The following is a 17,167-nucleotide window of genomic DNA, read 5'->3' as shown; positions in this document are numbered from 1 at the left end:
GGTTCACACAATCGCTGGGGGGGGGAGCCATCATGGCTTCTCCCCCTGCCCCCTAGTTGTTTACATAATTACCCACACTGAAAAATGGGTTGGCATGTCAGCTTCACACCCACCATACAACCCACGACATGTTGCAGCACAGGTAATTATGTAAACAACCGGCATGTGCATGGCACACACAGGGCGGGGGAGAAGTCACAATGGCTCCTTTTACCCCACAATTGTGCGAACCCAGTCATTCTCAAGTGCAGTTGCTTACACAGCACTGCTGGGGCAATGTTTTTCTTTTTCAGTCAGCTGGAAGCAGAACTGAGTTTCACATGGCACTTACTGTAGCACTGTATTAGCCGTTAATGCCCTTGTCCATGGCTCAGGTCCTTGTATAATCTTTATTCCGAAGAAAGTCTATTTCAAAACAAAAACCCTTGCAACTTTAATTAGTAGCTTTCCCCTTGCAGCTACTGCCCATTATTGTTTCCTGTTCAGCACAACCATGATTTGCTGCTGAACAGTCTGATAAACTGCCCCTGCATTGCTCGGTTATTAGTCTGTTTCTTCCCCTTGGGAGGGAGAATTTAATTCCTGGTTTTCTCACTTTTTCTAATTTTTATTATGAAATAGTGCTATTTCACTATACTGCATAGGAAGCAATTAGAGGTGGAGTTAAAAAGTTCTAGTCAAAAATGCAACAAATGAGACCTGCAACAAAACGTTGCAATGGATCTCCAGGCCTGGACCAGTGGGGGATATTTCCCTGTGTGTTGGGCTTGAAAAGTGTTCCATAAAATTGTTAAATGAAAATTTAGGGAAGGAGGATAGACAACAACACGGAGTATGACAAGAAACGTGCTTGCACAAGAGGCGAATCTGGTAAGGTTGGCAAGCATGCAGCAACAGCCATCGGTTCCTCGCAGGGCTGTGTGCATGCCTTCTCTCCCCACCTCCATGCGTGTCCACTTATACAGATAGCCTTTTCTGATTTTTACCATATTTACTTCTGCATACCTTAGGGCTCCCATGTATATCAAATCTTTGTGTAATTTTGTGGGTGGCCTCATTTTGCCTCTGTAGGGCTTGGCACAGGGTCAGCCGTATTTGAGCAGCTGAGGCTCAGTTAATAGCCTCACTAGACTATGAATGTCAATGGACTGAGCATGTTCTTTCCCTGTTCCTCCAACCTCCCCTTTCTTCCATGTGACCACATGCATGAACAGCCTTGTTTGTTTTTAGGGGCCTGCCCCCTAATGTTGTTATTCTTAATAGATTTGATGTAGTTCTGCAAACCATGGTGCTCCTCTCAGCATCCGTCTCATTTCCAGTGGCCTTGTTTTGGTTACAAAGTTGTTGGCACAGGAAGCTTAGTTTAGTATTAGAGGGGGAGATAAAAGCCCTAGTGCTTTTCCAGTCCATACTGAACAGATTGATACTGCAACCACATTTTATGTAAAAAACAAAACATTGCCATAAATCAGGCCTGAAATGGGATGGCAACATAGAAAACACTGGAATGTAATGAGCAGCAAACAACAGCATCTGAATTCTCTGTAGAAAGTGAGCAAACAATGGATCGCAATTCCAGACTAAACAGTGAACATGGAAGTAACCTATGTGCACGTAGGGACTGCAACCTTAAGCTGCCCTTTCACATGGCAACAATAAGTTTGTGCTGTTTCCTAGCCCTTTACCAGCAAAACATATGAATGTTGGCAAGTGGTAAGAAAACAGGAATGCATAAACTCCACTCCAGACTAGGCCCAAGACATTTTGCCATCCCAAGCAGCTGCCCTGCATTATTTGCTGACTGCATCTTGAAGCAGGCTCACAATGTCTCTCCAGTATGTAGACTCTGTTGATGGTGGGCACAGGAGCAAGTCTTGAGCTTGCTCACGGGTGACAGTGGGAGCACCACCCAAACATCCCAAGAGCCCCAGTGTGTCAGATGACCCATCTCAATAGCCCTTCCTTCCAAATGACCATAATATTGAGATGTTCTTTCAAATGGCCATAGAAATGCATTGGGGGTTGGATAGCAGCAGCCCCACAGGAAGCAGCAGGAGCCACGATACTGCTCACAGGTGCATCAAGGGAGCACCCCAAATATCCCAAGATTCCAGCTCCATCACAGTGGCCTCCACTTCCGAATGGCCATAATATTTAGCAGTCATACAGAATGGCCATAGGACTGCATTGGACTGATGCAAACAGCCCTACGGGAAACAGCAGGAGCCCCAATACTGCCCTGGATGACCTGAGGGCGTATATCCAAAGGCCCCAATAGTCCTGATGCCACACGCCCTCCATCGCAATGGCCTCTCCTTTTGAATGGTTATCATAATCAATTGTCAGTTAGCTCCTGCTGTTTCCAGTGGGGCTGTTTGCTAGTGGCACTGGGACCCTTTGGGTTATTTGTAGGCATTCTTTCAGTATCCATGAAGAATATTGGGGCTTCTGCTGCTTCTTGTGGGGCTGCTGCTATCATTTCAATGTATTCGTATGGCCGTTCGGAAGTACAGGCCATTATAAGGGGAGGTTGCCAGCAGGGTAGGCCTTTGTATGTCTGGAAATAAGCCTTGGCATGTTTAAGATGCAGTCCCCCCCCCCCCCCCATGTCTAGTCTATTTGAGAATGATGACTATAGATCATTATGTAAGACTGCTGTCACCTTTTTCTATTGCATTCTGATGGCTTTGCCTATTTGGAGATAATCCCTAGAAACGGCTGTATTAGGGGTCATGGGAGATGTTCCCTAAAACCACTCTGTAAAGAGCTATTTTGAGTTGGAATCATTTTCTACGAAAAACAAATGTTATCTCTTGCAGATATTTTGATTTGAAGACGGTCCCTAAAATCTTCCAGTGATTTCCTATGTCCATGCAGAATGAATCAATGCATTTCCATGGCCATTGGGTGTCGTTCTTTTTAGTATGTCCCAATTGTGTGTGGCAGCATAGCTAGTCCCATTAGGGCAGGAGAGGGAGGTTGGGAAACAAATTCAGACATAGACTTGGATGAGTCAAATAATTGGCCTCAACTTTATTGGTTCAGCTTGGGAAAGAGTTGACAGGGGCATAGGGCATGGATCCGTTAATCGGACTACCCATCTGCAATCCAATCCCATCAACCTGGCCTACCTGCCAGGTGCCTCATTGTGGGGGGCAGGAGTCAGAGGCACACCCCATGGTGCAGACTGTTGAATTGAGCTGCTTTCTGCCTCCCTGAGGTGCGGCCCAGATTGCAGTCCCACGCTGAGCTGGGTCTTAATGCCATCACCCCCCATGGTCCCTTAAGAGGGACCCCCTCTTGAAGGGGAAAATGGAGCAGCCAATCCTTTCCCAATGGATCCAGCCCAATGCCTTCCACGCCTACAAAGCTGTGACTTAGAATTGAAAGTTTTATACCCATCCTTACTGTTATACTTGTCAAGCCAAACAAATCTAAATATCACTGAGTTAATATTCTTGCAGTGGGGACGGCGAAAACCTTGCACACTGGTGCCAATCTATGTGTGCAGGTAAAATTCCTCCCCAGCCCCGTTGACTGGCTACTAACCATAATCCATGGCAAGCAATGAGTTACCCTGGAGTGGGTGGGTGGGGAAGTCGGCGACAGCAATGCCAAAGCTATGTGGGAGGCCCTGCTCTTAACAGCCGACTAGAGGGAGGGAAGTTTTCCCTCCAGTCCTCCAAGAAAGCCCTCTTCGCTCCGAGCCAGTTTAGCACTGATTGGCTCCCTGCCTCCCACATGTGTGCACACTTGGCGCCGCTGCCACAGCGCAGCTGCCCCCTCCCTGCCTCCCCATCAGGACTGCACACCACCACAACATTGCTCCCCAGGTAAGCTGGGAGCTGCTTTTCTGGACCCCGCAAATCTAGATTAACAGTCAGGATTTCTATGTAGGGGGAGAACATGGCTTTGAATCAGGTTTGAGCCTTGGCACCTCTCTCTTTCCAAGCTACTCAAAAGCACAACCCATTGTTGTAACTGAGGCACTTCCAGTGGTGGTTTCAGCAGTGAACCAGCTGTTAAATGAACTGTGAGCAACCCGAGAGAGCGTGGCTTACAAGAGGGGGTGCTCCTAGTACTACCAATCAAAAGGCGCTGTGCACCTCTTCCATAGCTGTTTTTTCTGGTAAGAAAAAAGATGGAGGAAACAGTGAGAAAACACAGGCAGGTTACAAATGGAAGGCAACATCATCTCCCCATAAATTCCATTGGCTCCTTCACACCGGGCTTTTATCTTGCTATGGAGATTGCTTACTCACAAAAGTTTGCAGGTCCTGTACATGATGCAGCCCTCATCCAGGGAACCTCCTGCTCTTTGTTAGATCTACTGCGTCATTTTCCATGACGAAGAAAGTCCAGCATTTTCCCTTCTCCCACCATGGAGTTGACATAAATGAGGGTGTACAGGTTAAAGTCGTTTCTATTACAAATAAAACAACAGTGCTACCTAGTGGCTTTGTATGAAACACATAGGTCTCATTGAAAAGTTTAGGGTTTTTTTAAAGCCACATGGAAAGGACCCGATCTAATCCCACAAAGATTCCAGAAGCAGAAGCCCCCATAAATTGCAGGATTTTTAGCCTTGTGTGATGAAGCCCTGTGTTTGAGGTAGGATAAAAGCCTCATCTGGAAGCACCCAGGCACTCTCTACACCAGCCTAAAATCCTGCATTGAAAACCGGGCTTTCTGCTTCTATTTTAAATGCAGGATCATGATGGCTCCCTTTTTCACATTCCTCCTCCCCCGCCTTCTCCCTGTATCTGTGAGTCTTCCATTCTCTTTCATTGATCTCGCTCCTCTTCTTCCCGCTTTTAGTCTCTTCATGGAGGAAACTGAAGCAGAACACAACAGAGTAATTTGATAGCTCATTATCTGCGATCTATCTAAAAACGTAACAAAAGGCATTTAGTGCAGGAGATGCCTTGAATGATCACAGCGTCATGTAAAGAGCCTGCAAACTTCCATGAAGGAGCCATCTCAATCGCAGGATAAAAGCTCAGTGTGAAGGACCCCCCAGAGAAGGTTTGGGATATTCAAACACTTTCCTGGGGAGGACACAGTAGGACCCATCAGAGAAATCGTGCCACTAACACCAATGGCCAACAAAGCAATAAATGGATGAAGGGGGCAGAGCTGAAAAAATGGCATCTGTATGAGCAGCCAAGGGCTGTGAACATTTTCTTTTAAAGAGAAAAATAGACTATTTGTGAAAACCAGACAGTTAATCATTTCCCAAATATTGAACTCATTGGTTTGAAATTCTGGATTATAGCCAAGTGATGGGAAAAATAAACGAATCAATCATGACTTTCTAAATTATAAAGATTTGGGGGCTTTGTTGGCTATTAAGTTCTCTGGTGCTACAGTTTGTGCTCCAGGATGCAAACCACTGAATACAAACAATTATCTGTAACAAGTGGGAAAGTGAAAAAGAGAACTTGTTCTGCTGTAACCTACGGCAGCCTACAAAAGAGTACGGGTATGGGTGTCTGGAGAAGGGAAAAGCTTAGTGCACTTGCTAACCTTTCACTGGCTCTGCTCCTCTCTAAATAGCCAAGAAAAACTTCAGTTGCAGTATTTCTGCATGTCAAACAGCTGTTAAAGGCACAGGTGTGTGTGTTTTTAAGTTTCTGATTTTCAAATCCTGGAACTGGGGAGGAATACCCAAGGGTATTCCTTTGCAAGAGCTTTCTAACATTGCAGAAATATATGTTGCTTTCAGGATGATGTCATCATGGGCACCATGACAGTGAGGGAGAATTTGCTCTTCTCTGCAGCCCTGCGGCTCCCTGGCTCTGTCAGCTCCCAGGAGAAGGAAGAACGGGTGAACCAGATTATTGATGAGCTGGGGCTGAACAAAGTAGCAAATGCTAAGGTGAACACATCCTGGGGACTGGTGGGAAATGCTGTTCCCAAATTTAAAATACTTATAGCAAATGTGGGGGTAATTGAAATGTCTTTTGTGATATCCCCTTAGCTATTAGCACAAGTTTAGTATCTCTTAGTGCTAGTATCTCTGCTTAAAGCTACAAAAAGATTAGAGGTTATAGACGGGTCTGAGCTGTTGGTCCCCAATGTTTTAACTAGTGCCGTGCCGAAAATTTCTCCCAAATTTTTTTCAACCGTTCTCATGCAGTTTGATAGAAGAGAAATGGCTTTCGAAAAGAAATTAAATGGGGAAGAAATTTCTGAGAAATTCTCATGAGTTGGATTTGGGTTTCTTGGGCTTATCTTACTTAGGTGGCCGAGGAGTGAGTGCAAATGCCCTTTTTTCATTGTACAATGAAAATCATTGTACAATCATCTCTCTGGCAGTCTGTAGCCACCTCGACTTCCTACACATCAATTAAAGCCTAGTTGAAGGCCCATGTGCTAGCGTGGTGTAGTAGGAGAGCCAGTGTGGTGTAGCAGCTAGAGTGTTGGACTGGGAGCCAGGAAATCTGGGTTCTAGTTCCCACTCGGCCATGTAAGCTCACTGGGTGACTTTGGGCCAGTCACAGACTCTCAGCCCAGCCTACCCCACAGGGTTGTTGTTGTGAGGATAAAATGGAGAGGAGGAGGATTATGTATGCCACCTTGGGTTCCTTAAAGAGGAAAAAAGGTGGGATGTAAATGTAATGAATGAGGTAAATAAATAAATGAGGTAAATAAATAAATGAGGCAAATCCTCCCACGGCTTTTTCAGATCAGGACATGCAGGCAGCTTGGGAGGCTAGCTGTGATTAGGTAAGCTCAAAAACGCAACAACAAAAAATTATAAAGCATCCTGAATGAGGCAGAACAATGGACGCCTCTTTTATGGGGGGAGAAGAATTCAGGAAATTGGAGGACAGATTTTGGCAGAGCACTAACTCCACCTCATCTGGAGCTAGACACAACACTACCCCTACCTGCATTGAGGTGGATGCAAATGGTGGACTGGCCTGCCAAGACATTTGCTGCTGTTGCAGCACCAACCCCCCTGCCCCCCAAAAAACCCTTCTGAAAAAAGAAAGAAGCTGTGCTACAAGCCCTGCCAAAGGGGAGCTCTACCTGTGAGAAATTGTTGAGAATTCCTCCTCCCCCTGGAGAAATTCAGTAAAATTGTCTCCCAGATTTCTCTGCCTACAAGTAAGGTGGAGAATTTCAAGAGGTCATTTGTGCACAGCTCTAATTTTAACACACTTGCAATTCTATGCTGAATTTAGTACATGGCATGCCACAGAATTTGGATTTCTGAAGCTCTCAGGTCCCACTCTTTTAAAAGGCAGCTTCTAGCCTAGGTTGTTATGTGGTACCTCTGAAAATACAGCATCTGCAAAAGCCTTCAGCACTCAAGGGAGACAGCTTCTGTGTGTCTTCCCACTTGCCCCACAATGGCCAGTTGCCATGCACATGCCATACCCTCTCCTTCTGCCACTACATTTTTTAAATATTCTCTCAGATTAAAGCATGAACACTGAATAAGTATATCCAGCAAATGTACATGAATAATATAACTCTTGCACAATTTGTTTTAAATGTTATTTGTGGAGAATTTAATTAGAGAAGATGTAAATTACTAATAGCTTTTCTACAAGATGCCAGATTGATGGCCAAGTTCTAGAGGTGGAATCTGCAGTAAAGGCAACCCCTGGAAAGGAGAGCATCTAAATCATGTACATTTGCTACATGAGTTAAATAGGAGAACACCAAAACATCTCCCTTGGCCACAGATCCTGTGATTGGTACTGTAAAGGCTACCACTTGCACTGTGACTTTAATCCTTGTCTACCATGGCTGATGGACTACAGCCAAGAAGATCTTGTTGGACCACTGCTATAAATGCATCTTTGAAGAAGGGCAGGGTCCCACTTACCTTAAAAGAGGCAATGATCTGCCCTTTCCTTTCAAAACCAGGTTTTTAAAAAATAAGGACAGTCTAGCCAGTTATAAACCTCTGTCCAAACTTTCTTTCTAGGGAACGTTGTTGTAGTTGGGACAGCAGAGCAAGGCCAGTTCCTGGATGATACATCCTTCCTTTCTTCACCCCTTTCAATATGACTTCAGACCTGGTATGGGGATGGAGATGGTATCTATAGCCCTGGTTGATGATCTGCATCAGGTGATCAATGGAGGAAATACTTCCTTGATTGCCTTTTGAATCTCTCAGCAGTTTTCCACAATGTGGGCCATGCTATTTTCCTGGACCACTTGGAGCATTGGGTCAGACTGTCTTGTGGTTCCAGCCCCTTTGGTCTAATCAGATTCAGGCTAGGTTTGGACAGTCATTAGGGAAAGGAAGCCATGGTCGCTTCTTTACCCTCGCTGCAGCATGGGTTGCCAGGTCGTCCAAACCCAGCAAGGTGCACTGTGGGGGTGGCTTCTAAATCACTCCACAAACCATGGCTTGTTATAGGGGTTACAGAATGGTTTGGAAGCCACCCCCGCCGTGCACCTCGCCAGGTTTGGACAACACGGCAAACTGAGCTGCAGCAAGTCTAATTAGGGAAATGGCAGGCATGTGAGTGCCCACATGGAAAATGTTAAGAAACAATCTAACCATTAAGAAATCTTATATATATAATTCAAAGTCGGGAGTTAGTTGGTCATCCCTTTTTGACTGCCTTCCCTTTGACCGATTCTAATGAAACACACTTCATTGGAAAACTCTTGACATGCAGGTTCCATGAATAACCATGGTTTTCACTATAATTCAATGTGGGGAGTTTATGTCTGTAAAGTTTTTTGTTTTTTTTAAGAATTAGGCTATCTTCTATAACAATGTACTATAAAGTTTTATTTTTAATATCAAAAAATGTCAAGTATAATTAAACAAACATAATTAATTGCAAATTGGAGTGAAATTAAATATGAAAACAAAAAAGTCTGTGTACACCTTTATAAACACAGGTGCAGACCAAAGTACAATCACATGCCAACATATGGCCATGAACAAATCATGAAGGGAGTAAGAGACACCTACACTTTGAATGTTTCAGTAAACACAGTTAGTTAAGTTAAACCTTCCATTAGATTTTATTTTTCTCCATGAACTGTGTTTGCGCAGAACCAACTGGTAAAAATTTAACACTAAAATAAAATTAAATAAAGACAGGATAGATAACAGTTAAACCAAACAAAAGTTAAATTATATGTCTGCCAGAATAAAAATGTCTCAACATGGAGACAAAAATATAATAGTGAGGGAGCCAGGTGGGTCTCCTGGGCAGGGCTGGGCAAAGTGTCCTGAGGTGGGCCCCCTCAGACCTTGGTGGGCTATTCTGGCTGCAGTGCAAGTGCTCTAAAGCAATGCTGGGCAGCTGAGTCTTGCCACCCTTTTAATTTCCCAGAATGCTGTACAGCGAGGCTAGTCTGGGCATTGTGGAGTAATTAGAATGACCAAGCCTCTGCTCAGAGTGCTGGGCCAGGAAAAAAAAAGTAAGGCGGACCAAGGGCAGGCGTCAGTGGGCCCTGTTTGTGTCCTGTCAGCTGCCAAAGAATGCTGGGGTTCTGAAGCCAGCCTTGCTCCTGGGGCAAGGAGTTCTACAACCTGGACACCGCCATGTAAAAGGGCTTCTCATACATCCTTGTCAAACATGCCTCAGATGCAGGTGAGACACAGAAAAGTGCCTCCCCAGTGTCATGTTATTATCCAAGCATTATTTTTGTGAGGATAGGCACTTCATAAACCAAGGTTTTATTTTCAGATTCGATGTGTATGTGTAAAACCTTTCCTTCCCAGAAGCCCCTTTTGGAGGGAACTATGAGACCTCAATTCAAACAGTAGTGCAATGGATGGGGGAGAAGAATGCCAGGCCCCCCAAATAGTGTGCAGTGCCTCCACCTCATCAGCCTCCATGTTTCCTAAAAGGAGGCAAGGGGAAAACCGGTGAACACCTTAATAGAATAGGGAAACAAGAACTAGATATATTTAACAGAGAGGGAGAAATGGGGGAGGAAGCAAGAGGAACAACTATTTAAAGTAAGTCACTAAAAAACAAAATAGGAGAGAGTGGAGCCCCATAACTAAGTAATGCATAGGTAAAGAACTAGGCAGGATCTCTTAGACCTGTCTCCAGCTATACAGACCTGGGCTGGGATGCACCTGAGGGCTTCAGTCTCTGTCGCTCTCTGGCTGTGAAGCTGCTATTGGATTATCAGTGGGTGAGGGCAGAACACACTGAAATTGAATCCAAGACAAGTTGGAGGTGATGCTGATGGGAAACTTTGTGCCCCACTATAACATGCTTAATGTAGGACTGCCCTTGAATATGATCTGGATGCTGCAGTTATTGCAAAATACAGTAGCAGGTCTCCTATTAAATGCCTGCTTTTATATCCATTCCATGCATGACCCCCAGGGGATGTACAGGCAATTACTTATTTCAGGACAGGGGGCGAGTAATGGAAGTAACTCCCTCTTAGTGCTAATTTAACACTGTCCCTAATACTGCTACTTTGGCACTAGTGTGCTCATTGTATGATTATAATGTGTGGGGGGGATGGGGGGGAAGAATTACTGCTCTGGAGATAATCATGTGGAGGGGGAGGAATCCTTTAAAATAAAGGCATATTGGTGTGAGGGAGCAATGCAACATTCAGTGGGGGGAAAGGCTAGTCTTTAATTGGTAGAGGGCTGCTGTGAGGGAAAAGCTAGCCCCTTTTTTTCCTTTTTAAAGGTGGCATTGACAAAATAAGAATTTAGGAGGTGAACTTTGGCCTGTCATGGAAATACAATGTCAGGAAAAGCTCCACCTGATTTCTGTTGCCCCAATTTTTGCCAAAATAGTCTCTACCTAGATAGTTATTTAAAATCCCTGTACAAAATAGTCTATCTCAAACAGTGTGCTTTCTGTAATGTATTCTGCATGGGGATTGTGGGGAGCCCCTCCAGTATAGTGCTACCAGCCTCTTACGTTGGTCTAGATTACCAAATGGGATAGGAGCCTGCAGCGTTTTTCACTCCCAACAAACACTTGGAGGATCTGGTACACACCTTGCATACCTAAACTAATTTTTTCCAGGTAGGAACTGAACTAATTCGAGGTGTGTCTGGGGGAGAACGGAAGAGGACTAACATAGCAATGGAGCTAATCACAGAGCCCCCAGTGCTATTCTTGGATGAACCCACCACAGGCCTAGATGCCAGCACAGCCAATGCTGTGCTCCTCCTGCTGAAGAGGTAAGAGCTGTCCCTGCTGGAAGGTCTTCGAGGCTCTCAGTGATGATCCTCCATACAGCCTGAGAGAAAACCAAATGGTTTGGAATTACATAGGTCCAGAACTGTGGGCATCCTGCAGTTCTCTGTTGTCCCCATACTTTTCAAGGATGGAAGTAAAAGGAAAACAATGCTTACAACAAGACCAGGGGTGAAGTTGCCACCTTTATTCTGGCAGGTATCCCATGCCTTTAGATGCTGCACAACAGGCAGAGATTCAACAAGTGCATGCTATACAAATGCTAAAGGCAAAGGAGACTTGCTAGGGAAAAGGTAGCAACCTATGTTGTAGAGATACAAACTAGAAATTACGTTCTTATTTTTCCTTCACTAAATAGTAGGTTCAGGGCCCCAATCTGGATTGGGACTGCAGTTTAGAGAATGGGACTCTAACTCTTTGCCCCCACCATGGTTATAATGCTGATTAGGAGCCCCCACGCTTACTATTTGCATCCTAAGGGTGTCAATGGCAGCTAAGGGTGTCAATGGCAGCAGCTGGGACTGTGGCAAGGACGAAAAGTTAAAGCTTTCTCCCCCACACTGTAGTTCTAATCTGGATCAGGGCTCCCTGCCACTAGGAGTTAGTAAACAAAAACAAGCACACATGGGTTAATCCTTTAAAAACATAACAAGAGTCCTGCTGGATCAGACCAAAGGCTTATTATTCCAGCATTATGTTTGCACAGTAGCCACCCAGATGCCTGTTGGAAGCTCACAGATAGGACATGAGTGCAATAGCACTCTCCCAGTCATGTCCCCAGCAACTGGTGTACATAGGCATATTGGTTGCAATATACAGCCATCAGGACTAGTAGCCATTAATAGCTTTTTCCTCCATGACTTTGTCTAATCCCCTTTTAAAGCTATTCCAGTTGGTGGCCATCACTACATCTTGTGGTAGTGAATTCTATAGTTTGCCTATGTGTTGTGTGAAGAAGTACTTCCTTTTACCTGTCCAGAATGTCCCACTATTCAGCTTCATGGGATGACCCCAGGTTAGAGATGTGAAGGCCCAGGAAAAAAATGGGAGAATTGAGGGGGGGACGGGACCGTTTTTTCTGTTTTTTCCCGAGGATCGTTTTTGCTTTTTTCTAAAAATTGAACAGTTTTGGTTTTGAACAGCATTTAAGACGAAGTATTTATATATATATATATTGTTACCCAGCCTTCATTCCCCCCATAATGATTTCTAAAGACTATGTAATAAGGACACTTTTTAGAAAGACCAGAGATATAAAATGTCTGGAAATAATGAAGCCATGGGGAAAAATATTTTTTTATTCCTCTCTGTAAGATTCCCAACATAGTTAGTTCTTTCACCCCTTATTAAAATTATTGATCCTAAGTATATTTTACTGATAGAGATTTATGCTCAGTTTCCCAGCATGTGAGTAGAGTCACCATTGTGCACTCTTGACAGTAAATGCACATTCTTGTCAGCTTGGGTTTTGTTCTATAGAGTCCTGTGTTTCTGATGCTGCAGCAGTCATTTAATGTAGTTCTAATCTATTCAGACAATAATTAAATATTTACTGAGTTTACTTTTTAAAGTTTTAAAAGTTTAAATTTTATGAGCAAACTGAGTCATTCATAAAACAAGTTTAGCAGCCCTCCCCAACCTGGTACCCTCTGGACGTTTTGGACTACAATGCCCAGCATTCCTGAACATTGGCCATGCTGACTGAGGGTGATGGGAGCTGAAGTCTGGAGGACATCAGGTTAGGGAAGGCTATCTTAAAGCAACAAGGTGACTTTAGTTCTGTAAAGAGTGCTAAAAAAGTAAGTATTGCTTATTTTTCTATTTTTCCAAAATTTCCAATTTTTCTGGAAAAAAACTGTTTCTTTCCCCACAGCCTCAAAATTTCCAGAAATTTTAAATCTCTACCCCGGGTTCTAGTATTACGTCCACTGTCTCCACACCATAGATAATTTTATACACTCCTATCATATCTCACTTTACTCACCTTTTTTCTAAGCTAAATAGGTCCAGATATAACATTTCCTCATAAGAACGTTGCTCCAGGCCCTTGAGCATTTTGGTTGCCCTTTTCCGCACCTTTCCAGGCTCTACAATATCCTTTTTGAGGTGCACACCATAGATTTGTATAAGAGCATTATGATATTGGCAGTTTGATGTGTGATGACTTTCCTAATGAACTCCAACATGGAATTTGCCTTTTAACAGCCACCACACAGCTTGATAGCAATCTGTCCACTACAACCCAAGACCTCTTTTTTTGATTTGTCACCACCAGCTGAGAACCCATCAGTATATACATGAAGTTAGGAGTTTTTTTACCCTAATGTGCATCACTTTACACTTGCTTACGGTGAACTGCATTTGCCATTTTAATGGCCATTTCCTGAGTTTGGAGTGATCCTTTTAGAGTTCTTCACAATCTCTTTTTGTTTTAACCACCTTAAATAATTTGGCGTCATCAGCAAACTTGGCCACCTCACTGTTCAAACTAGCTCCAGATCATTTACAAATAATTTAACAATCATCCATCCCAATACAGATCCTTGGGGAAACTCCACTATTTACATCCCTCCACTGTGAGAACAGACCATGGGTGAGGAACTACTTTGGGGCGGGGGCCAGATGACATCCCCAGCCCCCCATGAATGACATCAGGGGGTGTGGCCATGACCCTGACATCTTTCAGTCCCTGACTGAAGCTCCTCAAGTGAACAATTCTGCCAGAGACTTGGGGGCCATCTACATGGCACCGCTTTCAACCTTCACTCCATTGTAATTGCGCAGCACTGCAGCTGCACGCACAATTTACTGTGGACCTCTCCAGAGGGAAAATCTGCTGTGCCCTGACACAGAGCCGTCGAAGCAAAGTCAACTGTGGCAGTCAAGCCGCTTTTTTTTTTTACCATTATACAGCGCAGCTGTACAGGCACATGAGGGTGGGGGTGCGACACTTTGGGTTTTAGTGGCTGTTTTGCATTTTAGGGGTTCTTTTGTGTCTGCTCATTCCTCATTAGGTAAAATGTGGGTGGTCTGCTTCTTTGTTACCATGCCAACTATTTGGCAGTTCTCCAGCCTGAGACTCCCGTGATGGTTCGCACACACCAAGGCGTGTGCCCATGAGAGGTACATGCCTACCCATCATTCCAAAATGGTGGCTGGAGCGAAGTTGGTCCTGGACCTTCTGCTCCCCCCAACCCCCCCCCCCCCGGCCCTTGGCCACTGACTCCAAAGCAGCCGTTGCAAAGATACGAAGCTGTGAAGGTGTGCAAAGATGTGGTTGAAGAAATGAGCCTCTGTAACTGTGCAGCCGTGAAGGAACTTGGAGGAGTGAAGGGGCATCACAGAGTGACACAAGCACTAGGCACGCCTACCACACGCCCACCACAATATGCGAAGTTGGTTCGAGGAAGGGGCAGACAGCTCACAACTGCAGGAAACCCGCAGCAAACCAAAAACATTGCAGCAAAATGCCTCTTTGGAAATCCACATTTTCCGGGTGAAAAGCATGGTTGGCTGCAAAGCGGCAACTGTGTCATATGTCCTGAAAGACCTCGAATCGCAGCTGCCCCAAAGTAAATGGCTCCTGTAGATGGGGCTCTGGCTTCACTGCACGTGGGTTTTCCTTGGCCAGGGGAGCCTCCCAGGAGAGGTGCCAGGGGGGAAATCACTTCACCTGTGCCTTGGCTGGGGACCTGGCTTTGCCTGCCCCCATTGGGGAGGACATGGGCTGGGTGAAGCTCAGCTGGCTCAGTCTCTTTAGCTCCTTCTGATGGAGAAGCAAAAGGGACTAAGCCAGCTTGGCTTCATTCTGCCCAGTTTTTCCCTAGCCAGGGAAAGCCTGGACGCAGCAAAGCAGTCCCTTTGCTCCAGCGTTTGGTGCATGCTGGCTTTCCACCGGAGCACTGAAGCATCCCTGGCTGAGGTGCCAGGTGGAGGTGTCAGGAGCGCCCTAGCAGCCTCTTTCAGTACACTCCAATAGCCAACTCAAGACACAGATGAAAGGATTCTTTTTAAGGCTTTAATCCTTCTACATCTTAATGACTCTTTCAGATGCTATCACCAGCGACTAAGCAATGGACAGCGGAGTAGCCTATGCTCCGGGTAGGCAGTTGATCCCCGTTTGAAGGAGAATCACTTGAAGACTCTGAACTTATGGGCTAGGGAGAGATCCTCCCTCTTTCCCTTGGATCCACGGGAGGCGGCCGTTGCTTGCGCACCAAACGGGTGCTACGCCTCCTTTCCGCGCCCTCCATCGCTCATCGCTGTCTGCATCGAGCGTCTAGCAAGCCCCATTCCCACACTTTCTCACTGTCCAGGTCACCATCTATCTCAGGAATGCCAGCAGGAGGAATCTCTGCCAGCTGCTGTGCCTGTGAGGGATGAGCAGACTCCTCTCCCACGGATTGCTGATCCTCAGAATCAGAACTGCTCTGGGGTTCTATGGGCTCAGTTTCCACCCTGACAGGAGGATCACTCCTCCCCTCAGTGCCTCAGCCAGGCCAGCTTTGCTGGCTCCTCACCTTCCCCCGTTGTGGAGGACATGGGGCGGGCGAGGCTCTTAGTGCACCGCTTGCCCAAGTACAGGGAATCCCGAATGATTGGGGATAAGTAACACCAAGTAAAGGGAATCCTCTTGATCTCTGATCTCTGATCGGAGATGGCATTCAGGATTCCTCTGCGTGCCATTTGCCCTCCCAGGTGATCAAAGGTAAGAGGGGAAATTTCCCTCCCTGCCTTCTCCTGAAGCCCTCAGTAGCCTCCAGAGGGTGGGGTTTGGGGAGGGGCCCACAGGAGGAGATTAGGCCTGCAGGCCAGAGACTCCCAATCCCTGATTGATTCCTACTCTCTCCTCCCTGTTCTCTCTGTTTCAGACAGTGGCCCCAAAGTCAATAGAAACTGCATGACATTAGGAAGCTATTGCTTCTCTCATGGGCCTGAATTTCCCTCTCACCATGTATCAACAATGCAATGGTAGAGAGAGAGTTCCTGTCTCTGCATATCTCTATAGATAAAAGGAGATAATGGCACTGGTCACTGTTCCCTTGGCCCCCACCTTCCTCATGCACACACACAAGAAGAGAGGTTTCAGTCTCACATCTTTAATTCACTATCAACAGGTTCATTACAGATGCAAATCCCTGAAGACTCTTAAGTCTACAAATGAATAACAGCAGAGAATCCAAATGGGGACTACAATGTTGCTAGCAGTTTGAACAGAGATTTGCTGGCTAGAATAACTTAGGGAGGGAAACCCCTCCCATCCAGTGATGCTCCCCTACATCAACCCTCACGCATTGTCAACCGGGTCAACCATCTGAGCTCCACCTCTAACTTTTCCCGTTTTGCTCTGCGCCGCAGTCTAGCATCCTTCAGGTCACGCCCCATGCCCTCCTCCTCCTCCTGGATTCTCACGCGGTGGGGGGGGGGGGGGCTTCAGGCCCAGCCATCTGGGTACTAGCATCCTGAGAAGCACGCTTAACCATATCTGAACTGGCTGGCGAAGATGCCTCCTCCGGTTCTTGCCGTTCCCCTTCTGAGTCTGAACTGCCAACTATCTCCATACGTTCACAATCAATCCTGACAGCACCATTATGGAAATTATTCCATCAACAGGAAGAAATTACTAGAGGAGATAATGCCCTTACTGCCAGAGGTTTTATTTATGTACAATTTAGTTACGTTATCAAATTATTAATTTAATAAAGTATTAATAATTTAATAAGTATTTATTTATTTATTTATTTATTTTATTACATTTATTAATCGCCCATCTGACTGGTCACCCAGCCACTCTGGGCGATGTACAACCCACCATAAACAATTTAAAACAATAAAATTTTACCATAAATTTTTTTTTAAAAAAATACCCTAACCCACCCCAAATGCCTGCCTGAACAACCATGTTTTTAATGCACGACGATAAATTAGATTTTAAATAGTTAATACATTATTGTTAATCAGATTATTAATTATTAAATGATTATTATTTAATCCATTTATATCCT

At 45.2% G+C, this 17,167-nt stretch overlaps 1 protein-coding gene across 2 annotated transcripts in view; it reads left to right on the top strand.

Moving 5' to 3' along the window:
• Positions 1-17,167, top strand: part of LOC146350507 (broad substrate specificity ATP-binding cassette transporter ABCG2-like) — an 83,463-nt gene that overhangs the window by 12,304 nt on the left and 53,992 nt on the right. Inside the window, exons 5-6 of one of the 2 annotated variants that reach the window (XM_084845138.1) lie at positions 5,726-5,878; positions 10,989-11,146. In XM_084845138.1, coding sequence (XP_084701264.1) covers positions 5,726-5,878; positions 10,989-11,146 — 311 coding nt within the window. The remainder of the gene's footprint in view (positions 1-5,725; positions 5,879-10,988; positions 11,147-17,167) is intronic. The other variant, XM_084845139.1, reaches the window with a different exon arrangement.

The sequence above is a fragment of the Heloderma suspectum genome, chromosome 3 (assembly GCF_057233095.1).
Source record: "Heloderma suspectum isolate Gila_16-S chromosome 3, 16-S_ref, whole genome shotgun sequence".
NCBI lineage: Eukaryota > Metazoa > Chordata > Lepidosauria > Squamata > Helodermatidae > Heloderma > Heloderma suspectum.
Note: the sequence above shows the minus strand (reverse complement) of the source record. Positions and strands in the feature narration are given on the sequence as shown.